The 26,309-nt window shown below is 41.4% G+C and overlaps 1 protein-coding gene and 1 pseudogene across 6 annotated transcripts in view; one reads left to right on the top strand and one right to left on the bottom strand.

Moving 5' to 3' along the window:
• Window positions 1–21,596, top strand: part of ACSM5 (acyl-CoA synthetase medium chain family member 5) — a 32,449-nt gene extending 10,853 nt beyond the window's left edge. For 2 of the 6 annotated variants that reach the window (XM_041749620.1, XM_041749621.1), the window contains exons 6-15: window positions 2,185–2,338; window positions 4,535–4,614; window positions 6,368–6,491; window positions 7,066–7,146; window positions 7,292–7,393; window positions 18,486–18,613; window positions 18,699–18,798; window positions 20,035–20,157; window positions 20,630–20,749; window positions 21,170–21,596. In XM_041749620.1, the coding sequence (XP_041605554.1) occupies window positions 2,185–2,338; window positions 4,535–4,614; window positions 6,368–6,491; window positions 7,066–7,146; window positions 7,292–7,393; window positions 18,486–18,613; window positions 18,699–18,798; window positions 20,035–20,157; window positions 20,630–20,749; window positions 21,170–21,280 (1,123 nt within the window). In that variant the 3' untranslated portion in view covers window positions 21,281–21,596. The remainder of the gene's footprint in view (window positions 1–2,184; window positions 2,339–4,534; window positions 4,615–6,367; window positions 6,492–7,065; window positions 7,147–7,291; window positions 7,394–18,485; window positions 18,614–18,698; window positions 18,799–20,034; window positions 20,158–20,629; window positions 20,750–21,169) is intronic. The other 4 variants (XM_041749622.1, XM_041749624.1, XM_041749623.1 and 1 more) reach the window with 4 other exon arrangements.
• LOC121487671 lies at window positions 15,595–18,468 on the bottom strand (annotated as a pseudogene).
• Window positions 21,597–26,309: the final 4,713 nt, after the last annotated feature.

The following is a 26,309-nucleotide window of genomic DNA, read 5'->3' as shown; positions in this document are numbered from 1 at the left end:
ATTGCTGAATGATATAGTGATTCTATGTTTAATTTTCTGAGGAACATTGGAGTATTCTGAGCAGAAGAGTGATGTGGATCTGATTTGTTTTTTTAAAGGATCTCTCAGGAGTTTGGGTTGAGAATAAACCATAAGAGGGACAAGGGGTGAAGCAGAGGTCCACTTCAGAGACCAGTGCATAAAGAGGCAAAAGTAGAGGCTTTCCAGAGGGAGTGAGAAGAACTAAGATTCTGAATGTATTTTGAACATAAGCCTAATAAGATTACTTGACAGGTTTGACATGAAGTGACAGAGATGAGTCAGGGATGATGCCAAGTTTTATGGCCTAGCAACCAGAAGCATTAACTGACAGTGGGAAGACTAGGATGAGCTGTCTGGTGGGAGGAACGTGAGCAGTCCATTTTCAGAATTCTAAGTTTGAGATGCTTAGTAGACATCTCCATATCCTGAGTTAAGGATGGAGACACTGAGGATACATGTGTAGAGTTAGTAGGGAAGATTCATGCTGGAATTATCAAGAAAGTGGTACTTACTGCCTTGAGATTGGATGAGATCAGCAAAGAGTAATGAACACTGAGAATGTCACTTCATTGTCAGTGAATGAGCACCAAATGTCTGAGGCCTTTCCACAATGAAGGAATAAGCAAGGAAAACTCAGAGGAGACTAAGAAGGATCACTTGCCATCAGGGAAATACAAATCAAAACTACAATGAGATACCACCTCACACCAGTGAGAATGGGGAAAATTAACAAGGCAGGAAACAACAAATGTTGGAGAGGATGCGGAGAAAAGGGAACCCTCTTACACTGTTGGTGGGAATGTGAAATGGTGCAGCCACTCTGGAAAACTGTGTGGAGGTTCCTCAAAGAGGTAAAAAAGATCTGCCCTACGACCCAGCAATTGCACTGCTGGGGATTTACCCCAAAGATACAGATGCAATGAAACGCCGGGACGCCTGCACCCCAATGCTTCTAGCAGCAATGTCCACAATAGCCAAACTGTGGAAGGAGCCTCGGTGTCCATTGAAAGATGAATGGATAAAGAAGATGTGGTATATGTATACAATGGAATATTACTCAGCCATTAGAAATGACAAATACCCACCATTTGCTTCGACGTGGCTGGAACTGGAGGGTATTATGCTGAGTGAAATAAGTCAATCGGAGAAGGACAAACATTATGTGGTCTCATTAATTTGGGGAATATAAATAATAGTGAAAGGGAATAGAGGGGAAGGGAGAAGAAATGAGTAGGAAATATCAGAAAGGGAGACAGAACATGGAAGACTCCTAACTCTGGGAAACGAACTAGGGGTGGTGGAAGGGGAGGAGGGCAGGGGGTGGGGATGACTAGTTGGTGGGCACTGAGCGGGGCACTTGACAGGATGAGCACTGGGTGTTATTCTGTATGTTGGCAAATTGAACACCAATAGAAAATAAATTTATTATTAAAAATAAATAAACAAATAAATAAATAAATAAATAAATAAATAAGGAGCAGCCACTGAGTAGGTTGAGGACCAGGAGACCATGTATTCCAGAATCAAGTGCTGAACATGATCACTTTTCTTTGTTCGCAGGCACCGCTTTCCCTTCTGGATTGTGCTTCCTTCTCTGCCTCCCCTGTGTAGCTCCTATGCATCATTTGGGTCTCACTCAGGTCTCACCTCTCTGGGGAAACATTTTTCAGATTCCATCTCCATCCTATATCTGGGTTAGGTGCCCATTCTCTGTAATTGCATAAGTCTCTGTGTCTAACTGTATGAAAGCTTGCTCTACAGGGGCCTCCCGGAGGGACCTATCATCACTCAAAGCAAAACTAATCATTCTTTCCTACACGCTAATGCCACGTCCTGAGTAAATGTTCAAGAAAATGCCCTCATCACATTGTACTGAGATTATGTGTTCCCTTATATATCACTCCACTAGACAGTGAGCTCTTGAAGACACAGGATCTGTCTTTTTAATTCTCTATCCTTCACCTAGGGAATAAATACATAGAATATATTCAATAAAAGCTTGTTGAGACAAAGATTGACTTTATGGTTCTTGTACAGATTTGATAACTATAATAGTGAGTATCCACTGTGGGCAAGGCTCCACATAAGGCTACATGGATAATATAATCCTTTTTAAAGGTAGAATCATTGCTGAGAGTTCTGACTTTCTTTAATTTTTGGCAGGCAGTGGGTGGATTTGACCAAATCGGACATCTTCTGGAACACGTCTGACCCTGGCTGGGTAAAGGCAGCTTGGAGCCTCTTCTCTGCCTGGTCTAATGGATCTTGTATTTTTGTACATGAGCTGCCCCGAGTTGATGTCAAGGTTATTCTGAATGTAAGGAACAAAAACATGACTTATGAGTTGCATGTAAATGAGTGGAATATAGGTTTTGAATTTGCAGGAGAAAAGGCATGAATAAGTGACAATAAGGCTTCTTTGGTGGCCTCCTTCCATATCTGATTTCTGCTCATTTGCCTATCTTCAATTATTGCCTATCCTCTAACTAGATCCCTAGTCATAAGACCATTTCATGTCTCTAAAAATTTGCATATTCTATTTTATCTGCATTAGGTGGCTCTCCCTCCATCACCTTCTTTATGCTCCTGTTAAAACCCTAATTATTTTCCAACACTTTGGGAAAAATCAGTCTACTTCTCAATTCCATGTTCTACCATCCCTGGGGCTTAGTGTGTTTTATCCAACACTGGAGTCCTGGTGACTCCTGCCCAACCTCCCAGGATTTTCTCATAATTATTGAGCCCAGTGAAGACATGGGGCACCTTTCTTCTGCCCTCCACATTCTAATTGCCATTCCTTAAAACATCTGAGGCACCATCTGCCTGTGCCCTTTGCATGGAGGTAAGCTGTCACCTGGTGGCTAATAGCATAGGCTGTACTATCAGTCAGACCTGGTTTCTGATCCTGCATCTTCCATTTGCTAGCTGTGTGTCCTTGGGGAAGTCACTGAATTTCCCTGAGCCTCAATTTTCTCATCATCATCTGTAAGAAGAAAGGGATAATTCTATGTTCTATGGAGAATGAAACTATACTAGGCATAGGGCCCGGCACATATTGATTATTATTGCCACGGTCAAGCTCACCATCATCATTATTCACTATGGGCTTGATCACCCAATGTGTGCCTTGTCCCTTTACTGCCCATAGCCCTTACTTACATAGTGTTAGTTATCTACTGTAGTGAGTTAGCCCAAACTTAGCAGCTTAAAACAAACATTTTTAGTCTCAGTTTCTGGTGGTCAGGAGTCTGGGAGAAGCCTAACAGCTAGTTCTGAATCATGAGTTTTCAGCCCGGTATGTCCATGTTCAGAGCAGCATTATGCCTAATGGCCCAAAGGCATGGAAGCAATGCAAGCCCCATGGGCAGATAATCAAATAAACAAAATATGATACACACATACAATGGAATGTTATTCAGCCTTTAAAAAGAAGAAATGGCACATGCTATACCATGGATGAATCTTGAAGACATTACATTAAGTGAACCAAAACAGCCCCAAAAGGGCAGATACTATATAGTTCATCTATATGATGTATCTAGACTGGTTAAAATAATAGAGACAGACAGTAGAATGGTCAGGAGCTGAGGGAAAGAGGAAATGGGGTGTCAGCATGTAATGAGCACAGAGTTTCATTTTGGGAAGATTTTTTAAAGTTCTGGAGATGGATAGTGGTGATGGTAACCATTCAATGATCACAACAATGTAAATGTATTTAATACCATTAGACTGTACATTTTTAAATGGTTAAAATGTAAATTTTATGTGGTGTGTATTTTTTTGTAGGATTTTATTTATTTACTCATGAGAGACACAGAGAGGCAGAGACATAGGTAGAGGGAGAAGTGGGCTTCCTGCGGGGAGCCTGATGCAGGACTTGATCCCAGATTGCTGAAATCACCACCTGAGCCAAAGTTGATGCTCAACCACTGAACCACCCAGGTACCCCTGTGTGGTGTGTGTTTTGCCATAATAATAAAAAGAAAGATGCCTGTCAGGATCACAATTATCTTAAGGCTTGACTGGGACTACAGAATATTTTAAAAACCCACTCATGTGATTTTTAAAAGACTTTAGTTTCTCACGGACTATTGGCCAAGGGTTTCAGTTTTTTGCTATATACATTCAAGTATATTCACATCATGGTGGCCTCTTTTCCCCAGAGCAAGTGACTCAAAATAGGGAGAGAGAGGGACAAAACAGAAGACAGAAGCTCTAGTCTTTATATAACCTTTATATAACCTTTATATAATCTTGAAAGTGGCATCTGTCACCTCTGAGGTATGCTATTGGTCACACAGACCAAACTTGGTTCAATATGGGAATGGATCCCACAAGAATGCAAATATCAGGAAATGACATCATTCAGGGCCATCTTGGAGGCTGGATGCCACACACAGTTTTTACCTTCTCTCTGTTAATGAGAATATGAAGACCCAGTTCACTGCTCCATCTTCACAAATTCCCACCCCAGTACCTCTAAGAAGATCTTCTACCCTTTGTTTTTGTTTAGACTCTCTCCAGTTTCCCGATTACCACCTTCTGTTGTGTTCCTACCATCTTCCGGCTGCTGGTACAAGAGGATCTGACCAGGTACAGCTCATCTGTTGGTGATTTGGGGACCTAATATGTAAATATACAGCAGTATATATACACATTGACACCCTCTCATATCAACTCTGTCTCAGTCTCTCTCTCTCTCTCTGTGTATACACACACGTCTGTGATTATGTATAGAATACATATTTAGAATATAGATATATCTGTGTTTCTCCCTCTCTCTCTCTCTCTCTCTCTCTCTCTCTCTCTCTCTCTCACACACACACACACACACACACACACACACATTCAACCATACACATATACATCTATATCCTTTGCAGATGCCTCACAAAAATAAACTGCACCACAACCCCCTGCCCAGGAATTTCCATTCAGATGGAATTGGATAGATTTAAGATAGTCCGAAATTTAGCACTTGAAGTAGACTGTCTACCCATAGGCCATTCTCTCAGCAGTATGTCGGCTACTTCTGTGAGGTTGGAGAAATTGTTGGCCACCTTTGTAATGGGATTTGTGGTCAGAGCCTTAGGCCTGGTGGGACTAGCAAGCCTACCACAATAGATATTCCATCCTTCAGCTGAAGACTAACTCCATTCAGCCATGCTGAGTGAATGCCATTGGGCATCCCACAGAAGACAACAAGACACTGTGTGTGCATGGCTCCCATCCAGGGTGAATCCAAAGCAACATCTGCTAGCAGGACAAGTCTAGTTGCTGGAGTGTTTGGAGACCTGTGACCCTTCAGTAACTTCCTGACTCTGATCTTTGTCTATTCTATTCTATTCTATTCTCTCCTCTCATTCCATGTATCTGTCCATGAAGCACCTAAGAGAGAGTTCTTACATGATTCTCCTGGTGAATTCTTCTCTAGTATAAGAATTTATCTCATTCATTGATCTGTTGTGTATACCTCACACATATTCAACCATACACATATAAATCTATATCCTTTGCAGATGCCTCACAAAAATGAACTCATGATTTTAACAGCAAGCAGACTTTGAATAATTTGCTCAAAAACAATTTGGCTGAAAGGCATTAGGTAACACTAATTAATAGTCAAACCAAGTTTATCCAAAGGGAAAAAAATTGTTGAAATGTATTTTCAACCACCCATTTTTCACATTTTGGGTAATTTGTTGCATAGAGGAGTAGTTTTACAACATATTTAATATCTGTAGGAATATTTGGCCTATTCATCAGAATTGTCAGATTTCTAGAGGGCTACTTTTACATTTTAATTTGTAATCAATTTATCTTTTTTTTAAGATTTTGTTTATTCATGAGAGACACAGAGAGAGAGGGAGAGAGGCAGAGACACAGGCAGAGGGAGAAGCAGGCTCCATGCAGGGAGCCTGACGTGGGACTCGATCTTCAGGATCACACCCTGGACTGAAGGCAGCGCTAAACCGCTGAGTCACCAGGGCTGCCCTCGATTTATCTTTTTTAAACAGGTAGCTGTCCTAACCCATTGATTCGGAGTTTGTTTTCAACCAAGTTATTTTGGCCAATTTACCTGGAATTCACTACGTTATGCCAAAACCTACTCTGTGATATTATGATTTTATTTCAAAATCAGATAGGATTGATTTTTTAAAAAAATTTATCTGCCCATGAGGAATATGCCTGCAAAGCCAGAGGACAGGGCACTTGGAACAGATTATAGAACCTGGACTTTAGCCTCCAGTGGCTTTAGATGTTTAGACCTGAGCAACAGTGCTGGAGGGTGAGGTGGGCGATGGAGAGATCCTGACCAGGTGACCTTGTCTTCCAATGGAGAAAGGTACCAATTTCAGAGCCTGAGACACTGTGTGACAGGAGGAGAGGCACTGAATCCTGATGTGAGAGAGAAATGGAAGAGCCAGGTGGGCCTGGAGCTGCATGAAGGCTATGGCCAGTCTGAAACAGTGAGTGCTACTGGGTCTCGGGTCCCTGCCACAGGTCACCTCCACCTGAGCTCTCAGCCACTTGGTAGAGATGGCCGGCCCACAGAGCTTCTTGCCTTCCCTGCTGTGACACCTGTCAGGGACTACCCTGCCCCCTGGGAAAACCTGATAACAAAATCCCATCAGCTTTTCTCCTTTTTGGTTTAAAGATAAAGTGATTTCACTAAGACACCATAGCCAGCAAACCAACTCTTATGGCCACGGGTACTGCTTATCTCCACCAGAACAGCCTGTATCTGTCTCTGGTCAGAGCACAAGATCTTACACAGTATTCCCCACAGCCATCTGGGCAGCAGAAATTTGGTGGTCAACTAAGTCTTTTGGCTTAGCAGCACATTAGGTTCTTTATGTGTCAGTGTCCAGTAGGGTATTCAATAAATGTTTGTTGACTATGGAAAGAAGGAAGAAGACAGCAAGAGAGGATAGGAGAGGAGAGAGGGATGGAGAGGTAGAAGGCAGAGTAAGAGAAAAGGCAGGCACCATGAAGGAGGCTACGGGGATAGTCTCCACCTTACTGGATCTGCTTTCTCTCCAGGTTTTAATCTGTGCCAATCTAAAAGGCATGAAAATCAAGGCTGGATCCATGGGGAAAGCATTCCCACCTTATGATGTACAGGTAGGCAGCCTGCCCCAACTGCTGTTGAGGCTCAGTTTAAAGAGGAGAACAAAGTGCATGTCCGAGGTTAGCAACAGCAGGCTCAGCTGGTGGAGTGGTCTGGCTGTGTAGATATCCAGACATGGCCCTATGATCTCCCTGCCAGGTCGTGGATGATGAGGGCAACATCCTGCCTCCAGGAGAACAAGGAAATATTGCTGTCCGAGTCAAGCCCACCCAGCCCTTCTGTTTCTTCAGTTGCTATTTGGTAAGTGGAAGGAATGGCCATTTTCACAGTGATTTCTGTGTGATGAGCATTGCCTTCTGCAATTTATAAATACTTCTTGGTTTAACCCTTGTAATTACTGCATGAGTTAGGTTGGCACTGTTGTGCCCAAGATCGCCAATCCGAGAAACCGCCAAGGAGCCAACACTGATGCAAACACACGAGGGTTTATTTACAAGCTCCAGCCTGGGTCCAAGTATACCTGACACAGCGGAGCAGGGACTTGGACCCCGAGAATAAGAGGCTTAGCAACTTTATAGGGGCCAGTGGCCAATGGGATACGCAGAAAGTTGCACAGTCATGCTGACCCAGCACTATTATTGATAAGGTGCTATAATCGATAAGGAAGTGAGAAAGATTGACTTATCCAATGTCAAGCAAGTAGTATGTGCAGGACATGGATTTAAGCATGGGTATGTCTGAGAGTGCAAATTTATAATGTAGGGGTCGGCCCATCGTTTTAATGATGGGAAAAATGCAGCTCAGAGAAGAGAAGGGACCTCACAAAAGTCAGATGCAATTTGTATCAGAGTCTACTTTTCAGAATTCTTTTTTGTCTTGAGTCTTGTGTGGAGAGGGGTCTGCTGGGAGGGCTTGTGTCCAAAGGATTCTAGTCTAAGTTTCTGTGATTATCCAGTAATGACCTCTCCCTTGGGCCCACTTTGGCTGGTGTTTGCTATAGACTTTCTTTTTGGCAGACTCTTCTCTATAAAGCTCTACTGACCTGGTTTTGGTTTCACATTAGAAATACCTTGGAAGCTTCAAAATATGATGGATACTAAAGTTCCGCCTGATGAGATCAACCTTCCTAATGATGTGGATCAGTTCCTCTGGTGATTCAAAAGTACAGCCAAGGTTGAGAACCATGGCTTTATTAGGAACTCCATCTGTTGTGCATATGATGCCATCAATCAGCTATAACACTGGAAGGAACAGATAAAAATCAGTCCATTTCTTTTTAGAATGATGGATATGTATTTTAGTGGCTTTTCTGTGACTATAAGAGAGATAGTCTTTCATGGTATTTCATTTAAAGTCACAAAAGCTTACCTACCAGAAAAAGCCAAAAACAAAAACCAAACCCAAACAACATAGTAATACACCAAGAAGAGATCATTTTAAAATTTTAATGCATTTCTTTCTAATCATTTTTGCAAGCAATAGCAAATCCTTGACTTTTCTGAATAATTTATTCATTCATTATTTATCGAGTGGCTACTTGATGCCACAAGTCTACAGCAATGGGCAGAAAAGACAAGACCCTGGTTCTCACAGAGCTCACATACAGGACCTTTCTGGGTCTGTGATCATTCCGATGGGAAAGTCCAATAATTTGTAGAGTTATTTGCTGGACAAGAAACTTTACTTGTTTCAACTTTTTCATTCTAGCACTAGCTGTTAGTTTTTTTCTTGGGTCATTTTTAACTAAGAAAAAAAAACAAACATTAAACCTCAGTGAGATAAAAGTCATCTGTCATGTCAGTTTGGTCCGAAATAAAAGTTTGATATATTCATACATAGCTAAGTTTTGGCAGTTTCTTCTATTTAGTTGGTCATTTATTTTATCCCTGTACTGATAACATAGAGCCTCATCCAGGAAAACATTCTCCTAAGTCTTAATATCTACTAGAGCAAGCCTCTCCTTCCTCAACTTCTTTAGAAATGTTTTAACTACTATCAGCTCTCTATTCTCTCATGTACGTTTTAGAATCAACTTGTCAAATTCCATGGGAAATGTTTATTAGTATTTTAATGAGTGTCCCTAAGTCTATAGATCAAATTTGGGGAGAATTAACATATTTATGACAGTAAGTCTTTCTATCCTTCCATTTATGTATATCTTCTTTACCATTTTGTGGAGATTTAAGTTTTCTCTTTATATTTCTCTCATATTTTGTGTGAGATTTATTTTCAGGTATTGACAGCTTTTTTCTTTTTTCTTAGAATACAGTTTTTAAATTGAGGCACAAGTTACATACAAGAAGCATACCTATGTTACATGTATATAGGTCAGTGACATTTGACCCATGTGTACACTTATGTGACCACTATCACAATCAAGATCTAGAGCATTCTTATCACCCCAAAAAGTCCCTTGTGCCTGCTAGCAGTCAATTCCCAAGCTATTAGCAATTACTAAATTGTTTGTTGTTACTAATAGAATACTTTTGCCTTTTTAAAAGAACTTTATATAAATGGAATCATAAAGTATTCATTTATATGGGCTGATTTTTAAAAATTCATTTATTTTACTTAAATTTTACTTAGTTAACATACAGTGCAACATTGGTTTCTGGAGTAGAATACAGTGATTCATCACTTCCATACAATACTCAGTGCTCATTGCAACAAGTGCCCTCCTTAATCCCTATCACCCTCTAGCGCATCTCCCACCCACCTCCCTCCATCAAACCTGTTTGTTCTGTATCATTAAAAGTCACTTAAATGGCTTGTTTGCCTCTCTCCTTTTTTTCTTTTCCCCCCTTTTCCCTTTGCCTTCCCCATTCCCTTATATCCATCTGGTTTCTGTCTTAAATTAAGTGAGATCGTATGTTATTTGCCTTTCTCTGACTGACTTACTTCACTTAGCATAATACAAATACACACTAGTGCCACCAACCTCATGGCCAATGGCAAGATTTCAGTTTTTGATGTCTGAGTAATATTATTTTTATTTTTCTATATCACTTCTTCTTTATCTATCCATCAGTTGATGGACACTTGGGCTCTTTCCATAGTTTGGCTATTGTAGATAATGCTGCTATAAACATCAGGGTACTTGTAACCCGTTGAATCTGTATTTTTGATCCTTTGGGTAAATACTTAGTAGTGCAATTGCTGGATCATAGGGTAGTTCTATTTTTAATTTTTTGAGGAATCTCCATACTGTCCTCCAGAGTGGTTGTACCAGTTTGCATTCCCACCAACAGTGCAAGAAGATTCCCCTTTCTCCACATTCTCACCAACACCTGTCCTGTGTTGTTAATTTTGGCCATTCTGACAGATGTGTGGTATCTCCTTGTGGTTTTGATTTGTATTTCCCTGATGACAAGTGATGTTGAGCATCTTTTCATGTGTCTGTTACCCAACTGAATGCTTCTTTGGAAAAGTGTCTGTTCATGTCTTCTGCCCATTTCTTAACTGGATTATTTGTTTTTGGGATGTTGAGTTTGGTAAGTTCTTTATAGACTTTGGATACTAACCCTTTATCAGATATGCCATTTGCCATTATCTTCTCCCATTCTGTAGGCTAGCTTTTAGTTTTGTTGATTGTTTCCTTTGTTGTACAGAAACTTTTTATCTTGATGAAGTCCCAATAGTTCATTTTTTTCTTTTGTTTCCCTTCCTGGTGACATGTCTAATAAGTTGTTATGGCCAAGTCAAAGAGGTTTCTGCTTGTGTTCTTTTCTAGGATTTTGATGGTTTCCTGTCTCGTATTGAGGTTTTCATCCATTTTGGAAATTCGTTCCTGCTTTGCCAAAGATTGGTTAACCATAGGTTTGAGGGTCCCTTTCTGGGCTCTCTATTCTGTTCCATTGATCTATGTGTCTGTTTTTGTGCCAGTACCATACTGTCTTGATGACTACAGCTTTCTAGTATAGCTTCTAATCTGGAATCATGATGTCTCCAGTTTTTTTTTTTCTTTTTCAGGTTACTTTGTCTATGTACAGTGTTTCATGGGTTTATACAAATTTTAGGATTGTTTGTTCTAGCTCTGTGACAAATGCTGTTGGTATTTTGATAGGGAATGCATTAAGTATGTAGATTGCTTGGATAAAATAGACATTTTAACAATGTTCTTCTAATCCATGAGCATGGAATGCTGTTTCCATTTCTGTGTGTCCTCTTCAATTTCTTTCATAAGTGTCCTAGAATTTTCAGAATACAGATCCCCCTGCTTTCAGTTAGGTTTATTCCTAGGTATCTTATTTTTGGTACAGTTGTAAATGGGGAGCACCCCGGTGGCTCAGCAGTTTAGCGCCACCTTCAGCTCAGGGCATGATCCTGGATCTCCAGGATCGAGTTCCACGTCCCACTCCCTGCATGGAGCCTGCTTCTCCCTCTGCCTGTGTCTCTGCCTATCTCTCTCTCTCTGTCTCTCATGAATAAATAAATAAAATTTAAAAAATTGTAAATGGGATTGATTCCTTGATTTATTTTTCTTCCCCTGCATTATTGGTATATAGAAATGCCAATTTTCTGGACGTTGATTTTATATCCTGCAACTTTGCTGAATTCATGTATGAGTTCTAGTAATTTTTTGGTGGAGTCTTTCATGTTTTCTACTTATTGTATCATGTCATCTGCAAATAGTGAAAGTTTGACTTAGTCCTTGCTAATTTGGATGCCTTTTATATCTTTTTGTTGTCTGATTTCTGAGGCTAAGACTTCCAGTATTATGTTAAGTAGTAATGGTGAGAATAGACATCCTTGTCTTGTTCTTGACCATAGGGGAAGGGTTGTCCATTTTCCTTCATTGAGGATGATATTAGCTTGTGGGTATTTCAGTTATGGCCTGTATGATGCTGAGGTCTATTCCATCTATCCCTACTTTGTTAAGGGTTTTTATCAGGAAAAGATTCTGTATTTGATCAAATGCTTTTTCTGCATCTACCAAGATTATATGGCTTCTATTCTTTGTTTTATTAACGTGGTGTATCATGTTGATTGATTTGTGATTATTGAACCACCCTGCAACTCAGGAATAAATGCCACTTGGTCGTGGTGAATAGTTATTTTAATGTACTGTAGAATTTGATTTGCTAGTATTTTATTGATAATTTTTGCATCCATGTTCATCAGGGATACTGGCCTGTAATTCTCCTTTTGAGTGAGGTATTTGTCTGGTTTTGGAATGCTGGCTTTGTAGAATGAGTTCAAATGTTTTCTTTCCATTTCTTTTTTCTTTTGGAACAGTTTGAGGAGAACATTTACTAACTCTTCTTTAAGTGTCTGGTAGAATTCTCCCAGGAAAGCCATCTGGCCCTAGACTTATGGTTGTTGAGATTTTTTATTATTGATTCAGTTTCTTTGCTGGTTACGGATCCATTCAAATTTTCTATTTCTTCCTGTTTCAGTTTTGATAGTTTGTAGGTTTGTAGGAATTTGTACATTTCTTTCGGGTTGTCCAGTTTGTTAGCATATAATTTTTCATAGTATTCTCATATAATTGTTTGTATTTCTGTGGTGTTGGTTGTGATCTCTTCTCTTTTATTTGTGGTTTTATCTATTTGGGTCCTTTCTCTTTTCTTTTTGATAAGCCTGGCTAGGGACCTATCAATTTTATTAATTCATTTGAAAAACCAGCTTAGTTTTATTAATCCATTCTATTGGGGTTTTTTGTTTGTTTCTATATCACTTATTTCTGCTCTAATCTTTATTATTTCCCTTTTCTTGCTGGTTTTAGCCTTATTTACTATTACCTTTCTAGCTCTTTTAGTTGTAAGGTTAGGTTGTGTATTTGAGACTTTTCTTGCTTCTTGAGGTGTGCCTGTGTTGTAAGATGCTTCCCTCTTAGGATTGCCTTTGCTGCATCCCAAAGATTTTGGATTATCATGTTTTCATCTTATTGCTTCCATGTCTTTTTTTAGTTCTTCTTTAATTTCCTAGTTAATCCATTCATTCTTTAGTACGATGTTCTTTAACCTTCATGTACTTGTGGTCTTTCCAAATTTTTTCTTGTGGTTGATTTCAAGTTTCAAAGCATTATGCTCTGAAAATATACATAGTATGATCTCAGTCTTTTTGTATTTGTTGAGGGCTGATTTGTGACATAGTATGTGATCTATTCTGGAGAGTGTCCCATGTGCCCTCAAAAAGAATGTGTATTCTGCTGCTTTAGGATGAGATGTTCTTAATATATGTGTTAAGTCCATTTGGTCCAGTGTGTAATTCAAAGCCTTTGTTTCCTTTTTGGTTTTCTGCTTTGATGATCTGTCGTCCATTGCTGTAATTGGGGTGTTTAAAGTCCCATGCTATTACTGTATTATTATCAATGAGTGTTTTTATGTTTGATATTATTTGACTTATATATCTGGGTTCTCCCAAGTTGGGGACACAAATATTCACATTTGTTAAATCATCCTGTGAGATAGACCCCTCAATTATGATATAATGCCCTTATTTATCTCTTATTACAGTCTTTCTTTAAAATCTAGTTTGCTAGGGTGCCTGGATGTCTTAGTTAAGCAGCTGCCTTCAGCTCAGGTCATGATCCCAGGGTCCTTGGATCAAGCCCTGCATTGGGCTCTCTGCTCAGTGGGGAGTCTGCTTCTCTCTCTGCCTCTCCTCCTTGCTTGTGTTCTCTCTCTCTAATAAATAAAATCTTTTTTAAAAATCTAGTTTGTCTGATAAAAGTATGGCTATTCTGGCTTTCTTTTAGCATACATTAGCATGATAAATAGTTCTCTATTCCTTCACTTTCAATCTGCAGGTCCTTAGGTCTAAAATGAATCTCTTATAGGCAGCATACAGATGGGAAAAAACACCAAAACTTGTTTTTTTGTTTTTTTGTTTTTAAGATTTTATTATTTATTCATGAGAGACACACACACACAGAGAGGCAGAGACAGGGAGAGGGAGAAGCAGGCTCCACACAGGGAGCCCAATGCAGACTCAATCCTGGGACTCCAGAATCAGCCCTGGGCTGAAGGCAGGCACTAAACTGCTGAGCCAACCAGGGATCCCCCTAGATCTTGTTTTTAAAGCCTTTCTGATACCCTATGTCTTTTGATGAGAACATTTAGTCCATTTATATTCAGAGTGATTATTAAAAGATATCAACTTAGTTCCACTGTGTTACTTGCAGAGTTGGGTTTCTGGTGATGTCTTCTGATTCTTTCTAGTCTTTGTTGCTTTTGGTCTTTTTTTCTCCATGCAGAGTCCTCCTCAAAATCTCTTGCAGGGTTGGCTTAGGGGTCACAAACTCCTTTAGTTTTTGTTTGTCTGGGATACTCTTTATCTCACCTTCTATTATGAATGACAGCTTTGTTGGATAGAGAATTGCTGGCTGCATATTTTTCCCATTCAGCACAGTGAATATTTCCTTCCACTTCTTTTGGCCTGCCATGTTTTGGTGGTCAGATCTGCTGCGAACTGATCTGTCTTCCTTTGTAGGTTAAGAATCCCTTTCCCCTTGCTGCTTTCAGGACTCTTTCTGCATCTTTATATTTTGTGAATCTGACTGTGAAGTGCCTTGGCAATGGTCAACTTTTTGAATTGAATGGGAGTTTTCTGTGCTTCTTGGATTTTAATGCCTGTGTCCTTCCCCAGCTTAGGGAAATTTTCAGCTCTAATTTATTTGAATAAACCATCTGCCCCTTTTTCTCTCTAATCATCTTCTGGGACTCCCATGATATGAATGTTACTATGTTTTAATAAGTTGCTGAGTTCTCTAACTCTACCATCATGGTTCATCACCTTTCTTTCCCTCTTCTTTTTAACTTCATTATTTTCCATAATTTTATCTTCAGTATCACTGATTCACTCCTCTGATTCATCCATCCTCATTTTTATGGCCTCCATTTGGAAGTGCATCTCAGTTATAACATTCAAAATTTTGGCCTGACTAGATTTTAATTTTTGTTGTCTCTGCAGTAAGAGATTCTCTAGTGTCTCACATGTTTTTTTCACACCCAGCTAGTACCCTTATAATTGTTTTAAATTCTAGTTCAGACATCTTACTTATTTCTGTATGGACTAAATCCCTGGCCATGAATTCTACTTCCTAATCTTTCTTTTGGGGCGAATTTCTCCATCTCATCCTTTTGTCCAGAAAAGAAAAGAAAGAAAAAAAACCAAAACAACAGCAACAAAACAAAACAAAAACTAGATCCTGGATGCATCTTAATCTGCTTATTAAAAGGATCTAGATCCCAAAAACAGAAAAAATAAAAATAAAAATAGCCTCCTGGGTGGCTCAGTGGTTGAGCATCTGCCTTTGGCTCAGGTGGTGATGTTGGGATTCTGAGATCCATTCCCACATCAGGCTCCCCACAGGGAGTCTGCTTCTCCCTCTGCCTGTGTCTTTGCCTCTCTCTGTGTGTCTCTCATGAATAAACAAATAAAATCTTTTAAAAAAGAAAACACAGTGAAAGTACACCAAAAATTTAAAATATATATAAAAAAATTTTAATTAATAAAATTTTTTAAAGAATTGAGAAAAATAAGAAATAAATGAAAAAAATAAAAATAAAGAATAAAAGTACCAAGGAGGCTAGATGCTAATTTCCCCTAGAGCTGAAGCTTTGCAGCCCTCTATGTCAGTAGATGGGGTGAGTGAGTTGTTTGTACTGGTTTTCTGGGGGAAGGGCCTGTTGCACTAATTCTCAGGTGAATTGGTGAAATTGGCTTAGTGGAAATGGGCCTCAGTTGGCAGGGCTTGTTGTAAGCCGCTCCAGCCTCCACTAAGGTGGTACTGTTCTGCTCCCTGAAGGCTTTCAGTGCTGATGGTGGTGGGGCAGGAGGTGAATATGGCAGTCCCCCCAACTCCTGCAGTTGAAAGTTCATGCCACCCACTCTTCAGTAAGCCCTCACAGAAGAGCAGTCAATCATTCTTCTGTCCCCAGTTTCCATCACAACCCTGCATGCACCCTGCCTGTGTCCGAGATTTTTATCTCAGGCACACAACTGAATTTCAAAACTCCAAATTTTAGGAAGTCCTAAAATTTGTGGTCAGAATGTGCTGTTCTTCCCAGGTTCAAGGGCCATAGGTTGTTGGGAGGGCTCTCCCTAGCTTCTGCTCTTTGCCAGACCTGTCCCAGGAATGCAGTCACTGGACCTAGGAATGATTCACAATTTATGGCAAAACAGAGCAGAAAGCCAGCACCTAGACTGGCTGTTCTCAACTACCTCCCACCCTCCTATGCCTGGGAACAATGCAGCATTTAGGTACCATCCATTCCTTTGTGACCCAGGGGATCCTGAGACCATGGTGTCATCACACTTAGGTTCTTACCTGTTTCACGACCTGAGCACCTTTAAGCCAGGCACATACCTATGGTAGCAGACCTCTAAAAGTTCCAATTCTGTGCTCTGCTGTTTATAATACTTTGCTGTAGTCTCTACCCCCCTGGGCCCTCTCCCTAATGCCATATCCACAGCTATATCTCTCCAAATTCATGTCTCTGCACCTCCTACCTTCCAAAAGGTAGTCAGTTTTCTACTTGTAGACTTGTAGCTTTTGTTCTCTCAGAGCTCATATTGATGTCTCAGGTGTCCAGAATGATTTAATAACTAGCTGTATTGAAGGCATGAGACAAGCTTAGGGTTCCTCTAATTATCCGCCATCTTAACTCCCCATCTGGTTTCATTTACTCAGCATAATGGTATTGAGATGCACCGAGATAGTTGCACAGAGCAGTAATTTGCTTCTTGTTGAGTAGCAGCTTCTAGAAAGCTTTGAGAATCAGAGTTTTTTTTAAGTTAATACATTTTTATTCAAGATTTTTGACAAAGTTAATAAATTTTTATTTAAGATATTTGACATGTGATTCCTTCTGCCGCCAATCACCATAGTTCCACCAAGCCAGAGTGGTGATCTTAAAGATAGCACTTTTAAAACAAACTTTTGTTCAATCCATAGCTGTCACTGTCCTGTAATCTTTGAGGTCCAATTTCTTTAGAGCCCCATTTAGGGTCTAAATAGATAAATGATCTCTCTGGTTCTCAAACATCCTTTAAGTCCAGACACTGTTTTCAAGTGAAAAAGCCTTAATATTCATATTCCTATCTCTTCCTTTTCAGATCATTCTATCCTCTGTCCCATGTTTTTGGATTTTGATGCTCTCTTTTTAGACGAAGCAGCTTCTTCAGTATATTCCTCTTGTCCTAAATACAGATTCATTTTCTTTGGTATTTCAGAACTTACTATGAAATCATTATTGTCCACCAATTTGATATCACATCCATCATCATGTTCAAGAGTTGTTGCAGCCTCTTCCACTGTTTCTGACTCTTCGATAGGAGAGAGAGAGATCCATCATCATCCAAGTATTTGTATCTACGACTGTCAAAATCTTCCCTTTCTAAATCTTCACCAACATTCATTTGTTTCAAGGATTCCTTGAGATAGTATTCATACTTCAATTTTTCAAGGTAGTTGAAAAATCCTCATGCCACCGCTTGCTCAAAGGTTAAAATCTTTCTCCATGGTAATGGCTTTTTTACATTCTCAGATCCTAAAAATGGGAACCCAGATCCTTTGTCTTTAACTTGTTTCTTATTTATTTGGGAGCGTCTAGTGGTTTTTCTTCCTTTTGGTCTTCCCCTTGGTCTTCCTTTTGGCTTATATTTCCTCTTTTTACGTTTCTTTTTTTTTTTTTTTTGAATCTTTCAAAAAATAGCTTTTAAAGTCAGTTCTTGGTTCAAAAGAGGAGTCACTAGATGAATCCCTTGCTTCAACACCTCCAGATGAATGAACAAACTTTCTAATAGGGTTTCTTTGCCCCTGTTTTGGTGAGTAAGGGACACACTGAGTCTTAAATAAGCTGCTACCAGAAGAATTATCACTTTCATTGTCAATTTCTACAGCTGAATTAGATGCCATTATAGGTTGAGAAAATTCGTTACATATTCTCCCCCAAGTCCTCTCCAAATTGTATTCACCACTTGTTTGCTTCAGAGTTCTCAACAATCACGTGGAAGGAAAGCGAGAATCAGAGTTTGATTCATTTTTCCCCTTTCCTCTACCCTTGCCTTTTGGCCAACTGCTCACTTTCTACCTTCAGTGATTCCTGAGCACAGAAAGTATCAGTGTGCTCTTTTATCCTAAAAAAACAGAGCCAATGGCCTTTGTCCACTCTCTTGCATTAACTATGCTTCCTTGGACCCTTCCAAGGGATGGTAGTGAGTGGCTGTCCTTAATCATTCCCTGGCATTTCCTTCCATTTAAAAGAGAGAAAATGCACAGTTTTACAGCTCTTTGTCCAGTGAGAAAGTCTGGCCCGGATGGTCTTTGAGAACTCCTGGACTTCCAATTAGGGGTCCCCAGCCTCCTGTATGGGCCTTTGTGGACCATAGCTTTCTTGAGGTGATGTGCCAGGATGGCCTTTCATGGGCTTACTTTATCTTCCAGGACAATCCTGAGAAGACAAAGGCATCAGAACGAGGGGACTTTTACATCACAGGAGACCAAGCCCACAAGGACAAAGATGGCTACTTTTGGTTCACAGGAAGAAATGATGATGTGATCAATTCTTCAAGGTCAAGTTGTCTACTCTGTCCTTCTCCCTTTGAAGCCTCCTGGGGGAGGGGAGGTCACTTGGAAGAGTTTGTTTTTTTCTTCCAGCTACCGGATTGGGCCTGTTGAAGTGGAAAATGCCCTTGCTGAACACCCTGCTGTCCTGGAAGCTGCTGTGGTCAGCAGCCCAGACCCCGTCAGAGGGGAGGTAACTAGTCCAGCCCAGAACATTGCCTCCTGGTTCTGTACCTGTTAGCACCAAGCACAGTAAGCTGAAAGACCCAGATTATCCCATATCTCACTCCACTCAGGTACTACAAAGTCTGAAATACCACCATGAGGCACACATTCCTTTTGGTTAAGCATTACCCTCATGTCTTTAGAGACATACTCTGGAGAGGAACACAATGAGGAGATACCAACACTTTCATGTCAAGTGGACACAGAACTGAGTCCAAAAGAGATGGACTGTTGGACAGAAGATCTTGGCAGTGGGTGCAGGCTCTATTATCCATCCTGGCCAATAAAGAGTCCTTTCCCATTTGCAGATGAGTATATAGCAAGCACACCAGACATAGCTGCTGATGGTTTTAAACTGGGAGGAATATCCAACTTAAGGGATGACAGGATAAGTATCCAAAGTGACCCTGATATATCAGAAAGATGGGCTGAATTTAATAAGCTGAGCTTTCTCATGCGAAATGCAAATTCCTTCCCATGGGTCCCAGAGGAATAGATAGAATGGGAAAAATTAAGCTCATAGGGAGACCTATGTGCTTTTCACTGGCTATAAATCCAACATAATCCTACAGTATAGTGTAGTTACCTTATGAAAGTTGGTAAAGCATCAAGCTGTGTTCTCAGAAGCTCAAGGGCCAGTGGAGTGGTTCTCAAGATCTGGACCCTGGACTACTGGTGGCTGCATCACTGGTATTCTTGTTTAAAATACATATTTCTAGACCTCAGGTTAGCCTTGCTGAATCAGAGTGATTGAGGATGCAGACCAAGGCTTCTTCATTTTGACCAGAAGCCCTTGTCCAAGTGTTTCTGATGCCCATTAAACTTTGAGGCCAATTATTTAGAATAAGAGAGGTGGGAGCCCCATGTATGTGCTAGAGAAATCACACCTGGAAAACAATACCTAGTTTTGTATATGACAAATTAGCTAGGGCTGTGACAGATGGCTGTGTGTGCTGTTAATCAGCGTATAGTACTCAGAATAGAGCCTGGCACATAGAAAGTGCTCAATAAATGTTTAGTAGTTTTAACAGAGAGAGCCTTTCATAATAACCAGATCTGTCTGAACATGAAATGTAGTGAGATGCCCACCTTTGGGAAGCATGCAAGGATGGTGAACCCATACCTAACAGGATGTTGTTGAGAAAGCTATATGCTTGGGTGAGTAAGCAACCTATTGGACTTTGGACTCTTCCATTCCTGTCAGAAACCATGTTCTGTTGTGCCTGAGTTCAAGACTCGTCCTTGGTGGGAGGCAGCCTGCAAAGAAAGGCTAAGGCAGAAACAACCAAGGTTCAGAATGTCCCTTGGGACATCTGGCACAGAAGAGGTGAGCAAAATGTTTGCTGGTTGCAAATGCAGACTCAGAAAGACTCACCACCCCTTGGAAGTGGTCTGCATTATTCCCAATCCTGCCTATCCAAGCCTCTGCCAGCTATCTTTCTGGTTAGAAAGACTGGAAGTAACGGGCCCTGAGGAATTTATGAGGATCCTTTCTCCAAAGTTTTTGCATCAGAAGAGAAGCTCATTGGCTGCTCACCCTGTTATTTTAGGAAAGAGGAGCAGTTTGGGAAGTAGTTAGGATCCTAGGATCATTCCACAAAAGCCAGTGCATCCAATAGTTGGTCCTGGAATGGAGGCAATAGGAAAAAATCTGGTGTTGCCCAGTTGCTGGCTGAGCCCAAGGCACTGGTAGGACTTTCATGCTTGGCTGGCAAATGTGAGCACTTATTCACAAGGCTAGGTTAAGGAGAAAAATATTGTTATAGAAGTTTTGAGGGTTTTTTGTTTTCTTCTGGTAGGTGGTAAAGGCATTTATAGTCCTTTCTCCAGCTTACTCCTCTCAAGATCCTAAGAAACTAACTCAGGAGCTCCAGGAGCATGTGAAAAGGGAGACAGCTCCATACAAATACCCCAGGAAGGTGAGCACCCCAGGAAGGGCTTCTAGGACTTGATGAACTGAGAAATCACCTGAGCACACACTACATGGGCTCTCACTCAGAGCCAAGCACATGGTGCCAGGGGAGGGCGGTGGATGAAGGCACAAATAACCGAGCTACTCCTTCAGCCTTTTCTCCGTTTCCTCACTGGCCCTGTCCCAAACCACATTTTGTTCCTACTCTAAGAATTGATGTAAACCAGATTGGAGGGGGGCAGGGTAGCACTGGATCACATAGGCCAAGGTCATGTGCCTCAGGCTCTATCCGTTTTGGTCATTGCCATTTAGAGAAAACTATAAATCTGGGAAGCTTTCCAATAAAGTGGTAGAGGGTAATAACTTTCAAGTTAAACGTGTTTCTAGGAAATGAGATTTCAAAATGTTTTTGTTTTATGGTCACTAGATGGCCTTTGTTTCAGAACTGCCCAAGACAACTTCTGGAAAGATCCAAAGGAATATATTGAGAAGACAAGAGTGGGGGGAGATGAGAGGCACCCCCCGAAAAGCCCCATAAGCCTCTGAAGCTTCTAAGAGGAACTGGTTGGATCACTGGTTAGTCCTTGTTTGGTGCATCATCCTTTCAACCCTTCAGACATCAAAAGGATTTCAGTTCCAAATGGGCATCTCCAGAATCATTGGAGGACCCCGAAAGAGAGCAGAAGAATGTCACTAACCCAGAGTGCACAGTCCTTGCCAGTCTAGCATATGTTTGATGGCTTGACTTCCCCCTCCCCTGTGTGAAGGCATCTTCAGCAACTGCCCACTGCACTGGTCTTACTCCAGCTGGCATCCTGAAGGTCAGGTCACCATAAAGTCAGTAGATGATTTCATTCACTGTGTTCTTATTCACTGCCAGTGGGGGTGTAACCTCTTGACCCTTTTGATAAAGCCATTTGGTAATTATATCCAGGGCCATGAAAAATTGGTTCTACCTTTTAGCTCAGAAATTCCATCTTTGGCAATCACTACAAAAAAAAAATTCAAGGATATTTACTGGAGGATTATTTAAAACTGTAAAAAAAAAGGGGGGGGGGACCAATGTCCATAGGACAGTGATTAACTAAATTGTAGTAAATTAACTTAGTAACATATTATGTGACATTTAAAAATATGTCTTGGGGCACCCTGGGTGGCTCAGCAGTTTAGCGCTACTGAACCTTCAGCCCAGGGTGTGATCCTGGAGACCCGGGATTGAGTCCCATGTCAGGTTCCCTGCATGGAGACTGCTTCTCCCTCTGCCTGTGTCTCTTCCTCCCCCCCACCTCTCTCTGTGTGTCTCATAAACAAATAAAATCTTTAAAAAAAATATGTCTTGGGGCAAACTTGAGCTAAATTCATTTTAAATCAAAATAAAAATAATATATGTGTAGTTCAAACCACAACTTTGAAAGGTAAAGGGAAAACTATGGGGAAAAGCCTGAAAGGAAATACAGATGTTAAAAGCAATATGGATGCTTATTTTCTCCTTTCTTCTACATTTCTCTATTTTCCAAGCCTCCACAGTGAGCATGTATAACTACTGTAATGAAAAAATTATTTTAAAGAAACAATCTCCCCAAACCACATTCTGCCTCCAACACATCATTCCTCAAAAATTAATGTATTATGTTGTGCCCAGGAAAGACACTAGAACCTGAAGTTACACCCCAGGAGCAGAAACAGGAAGAGGTGACTCTGGGCCTCTGAGACCAGCCACGTGGCGATGAAGCAGATGGAAACTCACCATCATCTTCAGTGCTGCTCACCCAACTCCAGGACCTCCATTCACCCACCAATCAATATTTATTGAGCACCTTCTTAGTGCCAAGCTCTGGGAATACAATGATAAGCAAAAGCCAACCCAGTCAGTACCTGTATTAGTCTGTTTGTGCTGCCATGACAAAGTACCACAGACTGGGTGGCTTTACCAAAAGAAATTTTTTTTTTAATTTTTATTTTTATTTATTTATGATAGTCACAGAGAGAGAGAGAGAGGCAGAGACACAGGCAGAGGGAGAAGCAGGCTCCATACACCGGGAGCCCGACGTGGGATTCGATCCCGGGTCTCCAGGATCGCGCCCTGGGCCAAAGGCAGGCGCCAAACTGCTGCGCCACCCAGGGATCCCTACCAACAGAAATTTATTTCCTCGGTTCTAGGGGCTGGAAGTCCAAGATTGAGGTGTCAGTGGGGTTAGTTTAATTCTGAGGCTTCTCTCCTTGGTTTGTAGGTGGTGGTCTTCTGTGTCCTCACATGGTCTTCCTTCTATATGTGCCTCTGTCCTGATCTCATCTTATAAAAACACCAGTCAGACTGGATGAGGGCCCGATGAACTCCTTGTACCTTAATCACCTCTTTAAAGGCCCCATCTCGGAGGAGGGGCAAGATGGCAGAAGAGTAGGGTCCCCAAATCACCTGTCCCCAACAAATTACCTATATAACCTTCAAATCATCCTGAAAATCTACGAATTTGGCCTGAGATTTAAAGAGAGACCAGCTGGAATGCTACAGTGAGAAGAGTTCACGCTTCTATCAAGGTAGGAAGATGGGGAAAAATAAATAAAGAAACAAAAGGCCTCCAAGGGGGAGGGGCCCAGCGAGGAGCCAGGCTGAGGCCGGGGCGAGTGTCCCCAGGACAGGAGAGCCCCTTCCCGGAGACGCAGGAGCTGCACCAACCTTCCCCGCGGAAAGGGGCCCGCAGGGAGTTAGAGCAGGACCCAGGAGGGCGGGGATGCCCTCGGGCTCCCTGGGACACTAACAGGCGCCTGCTGCGCACACAGGTGAGTGCGCCGAGCTCCCTAAGGGCTGCAGCGCGCACGGCAGGACCTGGAGCAGCTCGGAGGGGCTCGGGCGGTGGCTCCGCGGAGGGGGCTGCGGGGCAGGAGCACGAATCCAACAGCGCAGGCCCCGGAGCACAGGGCGCCGGGACACAGCCCAGGATCCGGCCTCCCCTGGGACAGGCAGAGACCAGGAGGGCCCAGGACAGCAAGGACGCTCCTGCCCCGAGCTGAGCAGATCAGCGGCCCCGCCCCAGAATCCCCAGGCCCTGCAGACGGAGAGCCCCGGAGTTACTGTGGGGGCTGACTCCAGGGTTCGAGAGCTGCCATAGCTACTGTGGCTGTTCCCCCTGGGGCCTCACGGGGTGAACAACCCCCACTGAGCCCTGCACCAGGCAGGGGTAGAGCAGCTCCCCCAAGTGCTAACACCTGAAAATCAGCAGAGCAGGCCCCTCCCCCAGAAGACCAGCGAGATGGACCAGTTCCAGGGGAAGTCAAGGGACTTAAAGTATACAGAATCAGAAGATACTCCCCCGTGTTTTTTTGTTTTTGTTTTTGTCTTCTTTTGTGTTTTTTTCTTTCTTTTTGATTTCTGATTGCTTCCCCCACCCCCACCCCACCCTTTTTTTTCTCCTTTCTTTCTTTTTCTTTCTCCTTTTCTTCTCTTTTTTCCCTTTTTTTTCTTCTTTCTCTTTTTTCTTGTTCTCTTTTCTTTCCTCCTCTTTTTCTCCTTTTCCCAATACAACTTGTTTTTGGCCATGCTGCACTGAGCAAAATGACTAGAAGGAAAACCTCACCTCAAAAAAAAAAAAAAAAGAATCAGAAACAGTCCTCTCTCCCACAGAGTTACAAAATCTGGATTACAATTCAATGTCAGAAAGCCAATTCAGAAGCACTATTATACAGCTACTGGTGGCTCTAGAAAAAACCATAAAAGACTCAAGAGACTTCATGACTGCAGAATTTAGATCCAATCAGGCAGAAATTAAAAATCAATTAAATGAGATGCAATCCAAGCTAGAAGTCCTAACAACGAGGCTTAACGAGGTGGAAGAACGAGTGAGTGACATAGAAGACAAGTTGATGGCAAAGAGGGAAACTGAGGAAAAAAGAGACAGACAATTAAAAGACCATGAGGATAGATGAAGGGAAATAAATGACAGCCTGAGGAAGAAAAACCTACCTCTAATTGGGGTTCCCGAGGGTGCCGAAAGGGCCAGAGGGCCAGAATATGTATTTGAACAAATCCTAGCTGAAAACTTTCCGAATCTGGGAAGGGAAACAGGCATTCAGATCCAGGAAATAAAGAGATCCCCCCATAAAATCAATAAAAACCGTTCAACACCTTGACATTTAATAGTGAAGCTTGCAAATTCCAAAGATAAGGAGAAGATCCTTAAAGCAGCAAGAGAAAAAAAGTCGTGATTTTATGGGGAGGAATATTAGGGTAACAGCAGACCTCTCCACAGAGACCTGGCAGGCCAGAAAAGGCTGGCAGGATATATTCAGGGTCCTAAATGAGAAGAACATGCAACCCAGAATACTTTATCCAGCAAGGCTCTCATTCAAAATGGAAGGAGAGATAAAGAGCTTCCAAGACAGGCAGGAACTAAAGGAATATCTGACCTCCAAACCAGCTCTGCAAGAAATTTTAAGGGGGACTCTTAAAATTCCCCTTTAAGAAGAAGTTCAGTGGAACAATCCACAAAAACAAGGACTGAATAGATATCATGATGACACTAAACTCGTATCTGTCAATAGTAACTCTGAACGTGAATGGGCTTAATGACCCCATCAAAAGGCGCAGGGTTTCAGACTGGATAAAAAAGCCCATCTATTTGCTGTCTACACGAGACTCATTTTAGACAGAAGGACACCTACAACCTGAAAATAAAAGGTTGAAGAACCATTTACCATTCAAATGGTCCTCAAAAGAAAGCAGGGGTAGCCATCCTTATATCAGATAAATTAAAATTTACCCCGAAGACTATAGTGAGAGATGAAGAGGGACACTATCTCATACTCAAAGGATCTATCCAACAAGAGGACTTAACGATCCTCAATATATATGCCCTGAACGTGGGAGCTGCCCATTATTTAAACCAATTAATAACCAAACTGAAGAAATACTTTGATAATAATACACTTATACTTGGTGACTTCAATCTAGCTCTTTCTACCCTCGATAGGTCTTCTAAGCACAACATCTCCAAAGAAACGAGAGCTTTAAATGAAACACTGGACCAGATGGATTTCACAGATATCTACAGAACTTTACATCCAAACTCAACTGAATACACATTCTTCTCAAGTGCACATGGAACTTTCTCCAGAATAGACCACATACTGGGTCACAAATCGGGTCTGAACCGATACCAAAAGATCGGGATAGTCCCCTGTATATTCTCAGACCATAATGCCTTGAAATTAGAACTTAATCACAACAAGAAGTTTGGAAGGACCACAAACACGTGGAGGTTAAGGACCATCCTGCTGAAAGATGAAAAGGTCAACCAGGAAATTAAGGAAGAATTAAAAAGATTCATGGAAACTAATGAGAATGAAGATACAACCGTTCAAAATCTTTGGGATGCAGCAAAAGCAAGTCCTGAGGGGGAAATACATCTCAATACAAGCATCCACTCAAAAACTGGAAAGAACTCAAATACAACAGCTCACCTTACACATAAAGGAGCTAGAGAAAAAACAGCAAATGGACCCCACCCCCAGCCGCGGAAGACAGTTAATTAAAATTCGAGCAGCACTAAGTGAAATCGAGACCAAAAGAA

Source organism: Vulpes lagopus, chromosome 3 (assembly GCF_018345385.1).
Source record: "Vulpes lagopus strain Blue_001 chromosome 3, ASM1834538v1, whole genome shotgun sequence".
Taxonomy (NCBI): domain Eukaryota; kingdom Metazoa; phylum Chordata; class Mammalia; order Carnivora; family Canidae; genus Vulpes; species Vulpes lagopus.
Note: the sequence above shows the minus strand (reverse complement) of the source record. Positions and strands in the feature narration are given on the sequence as shown.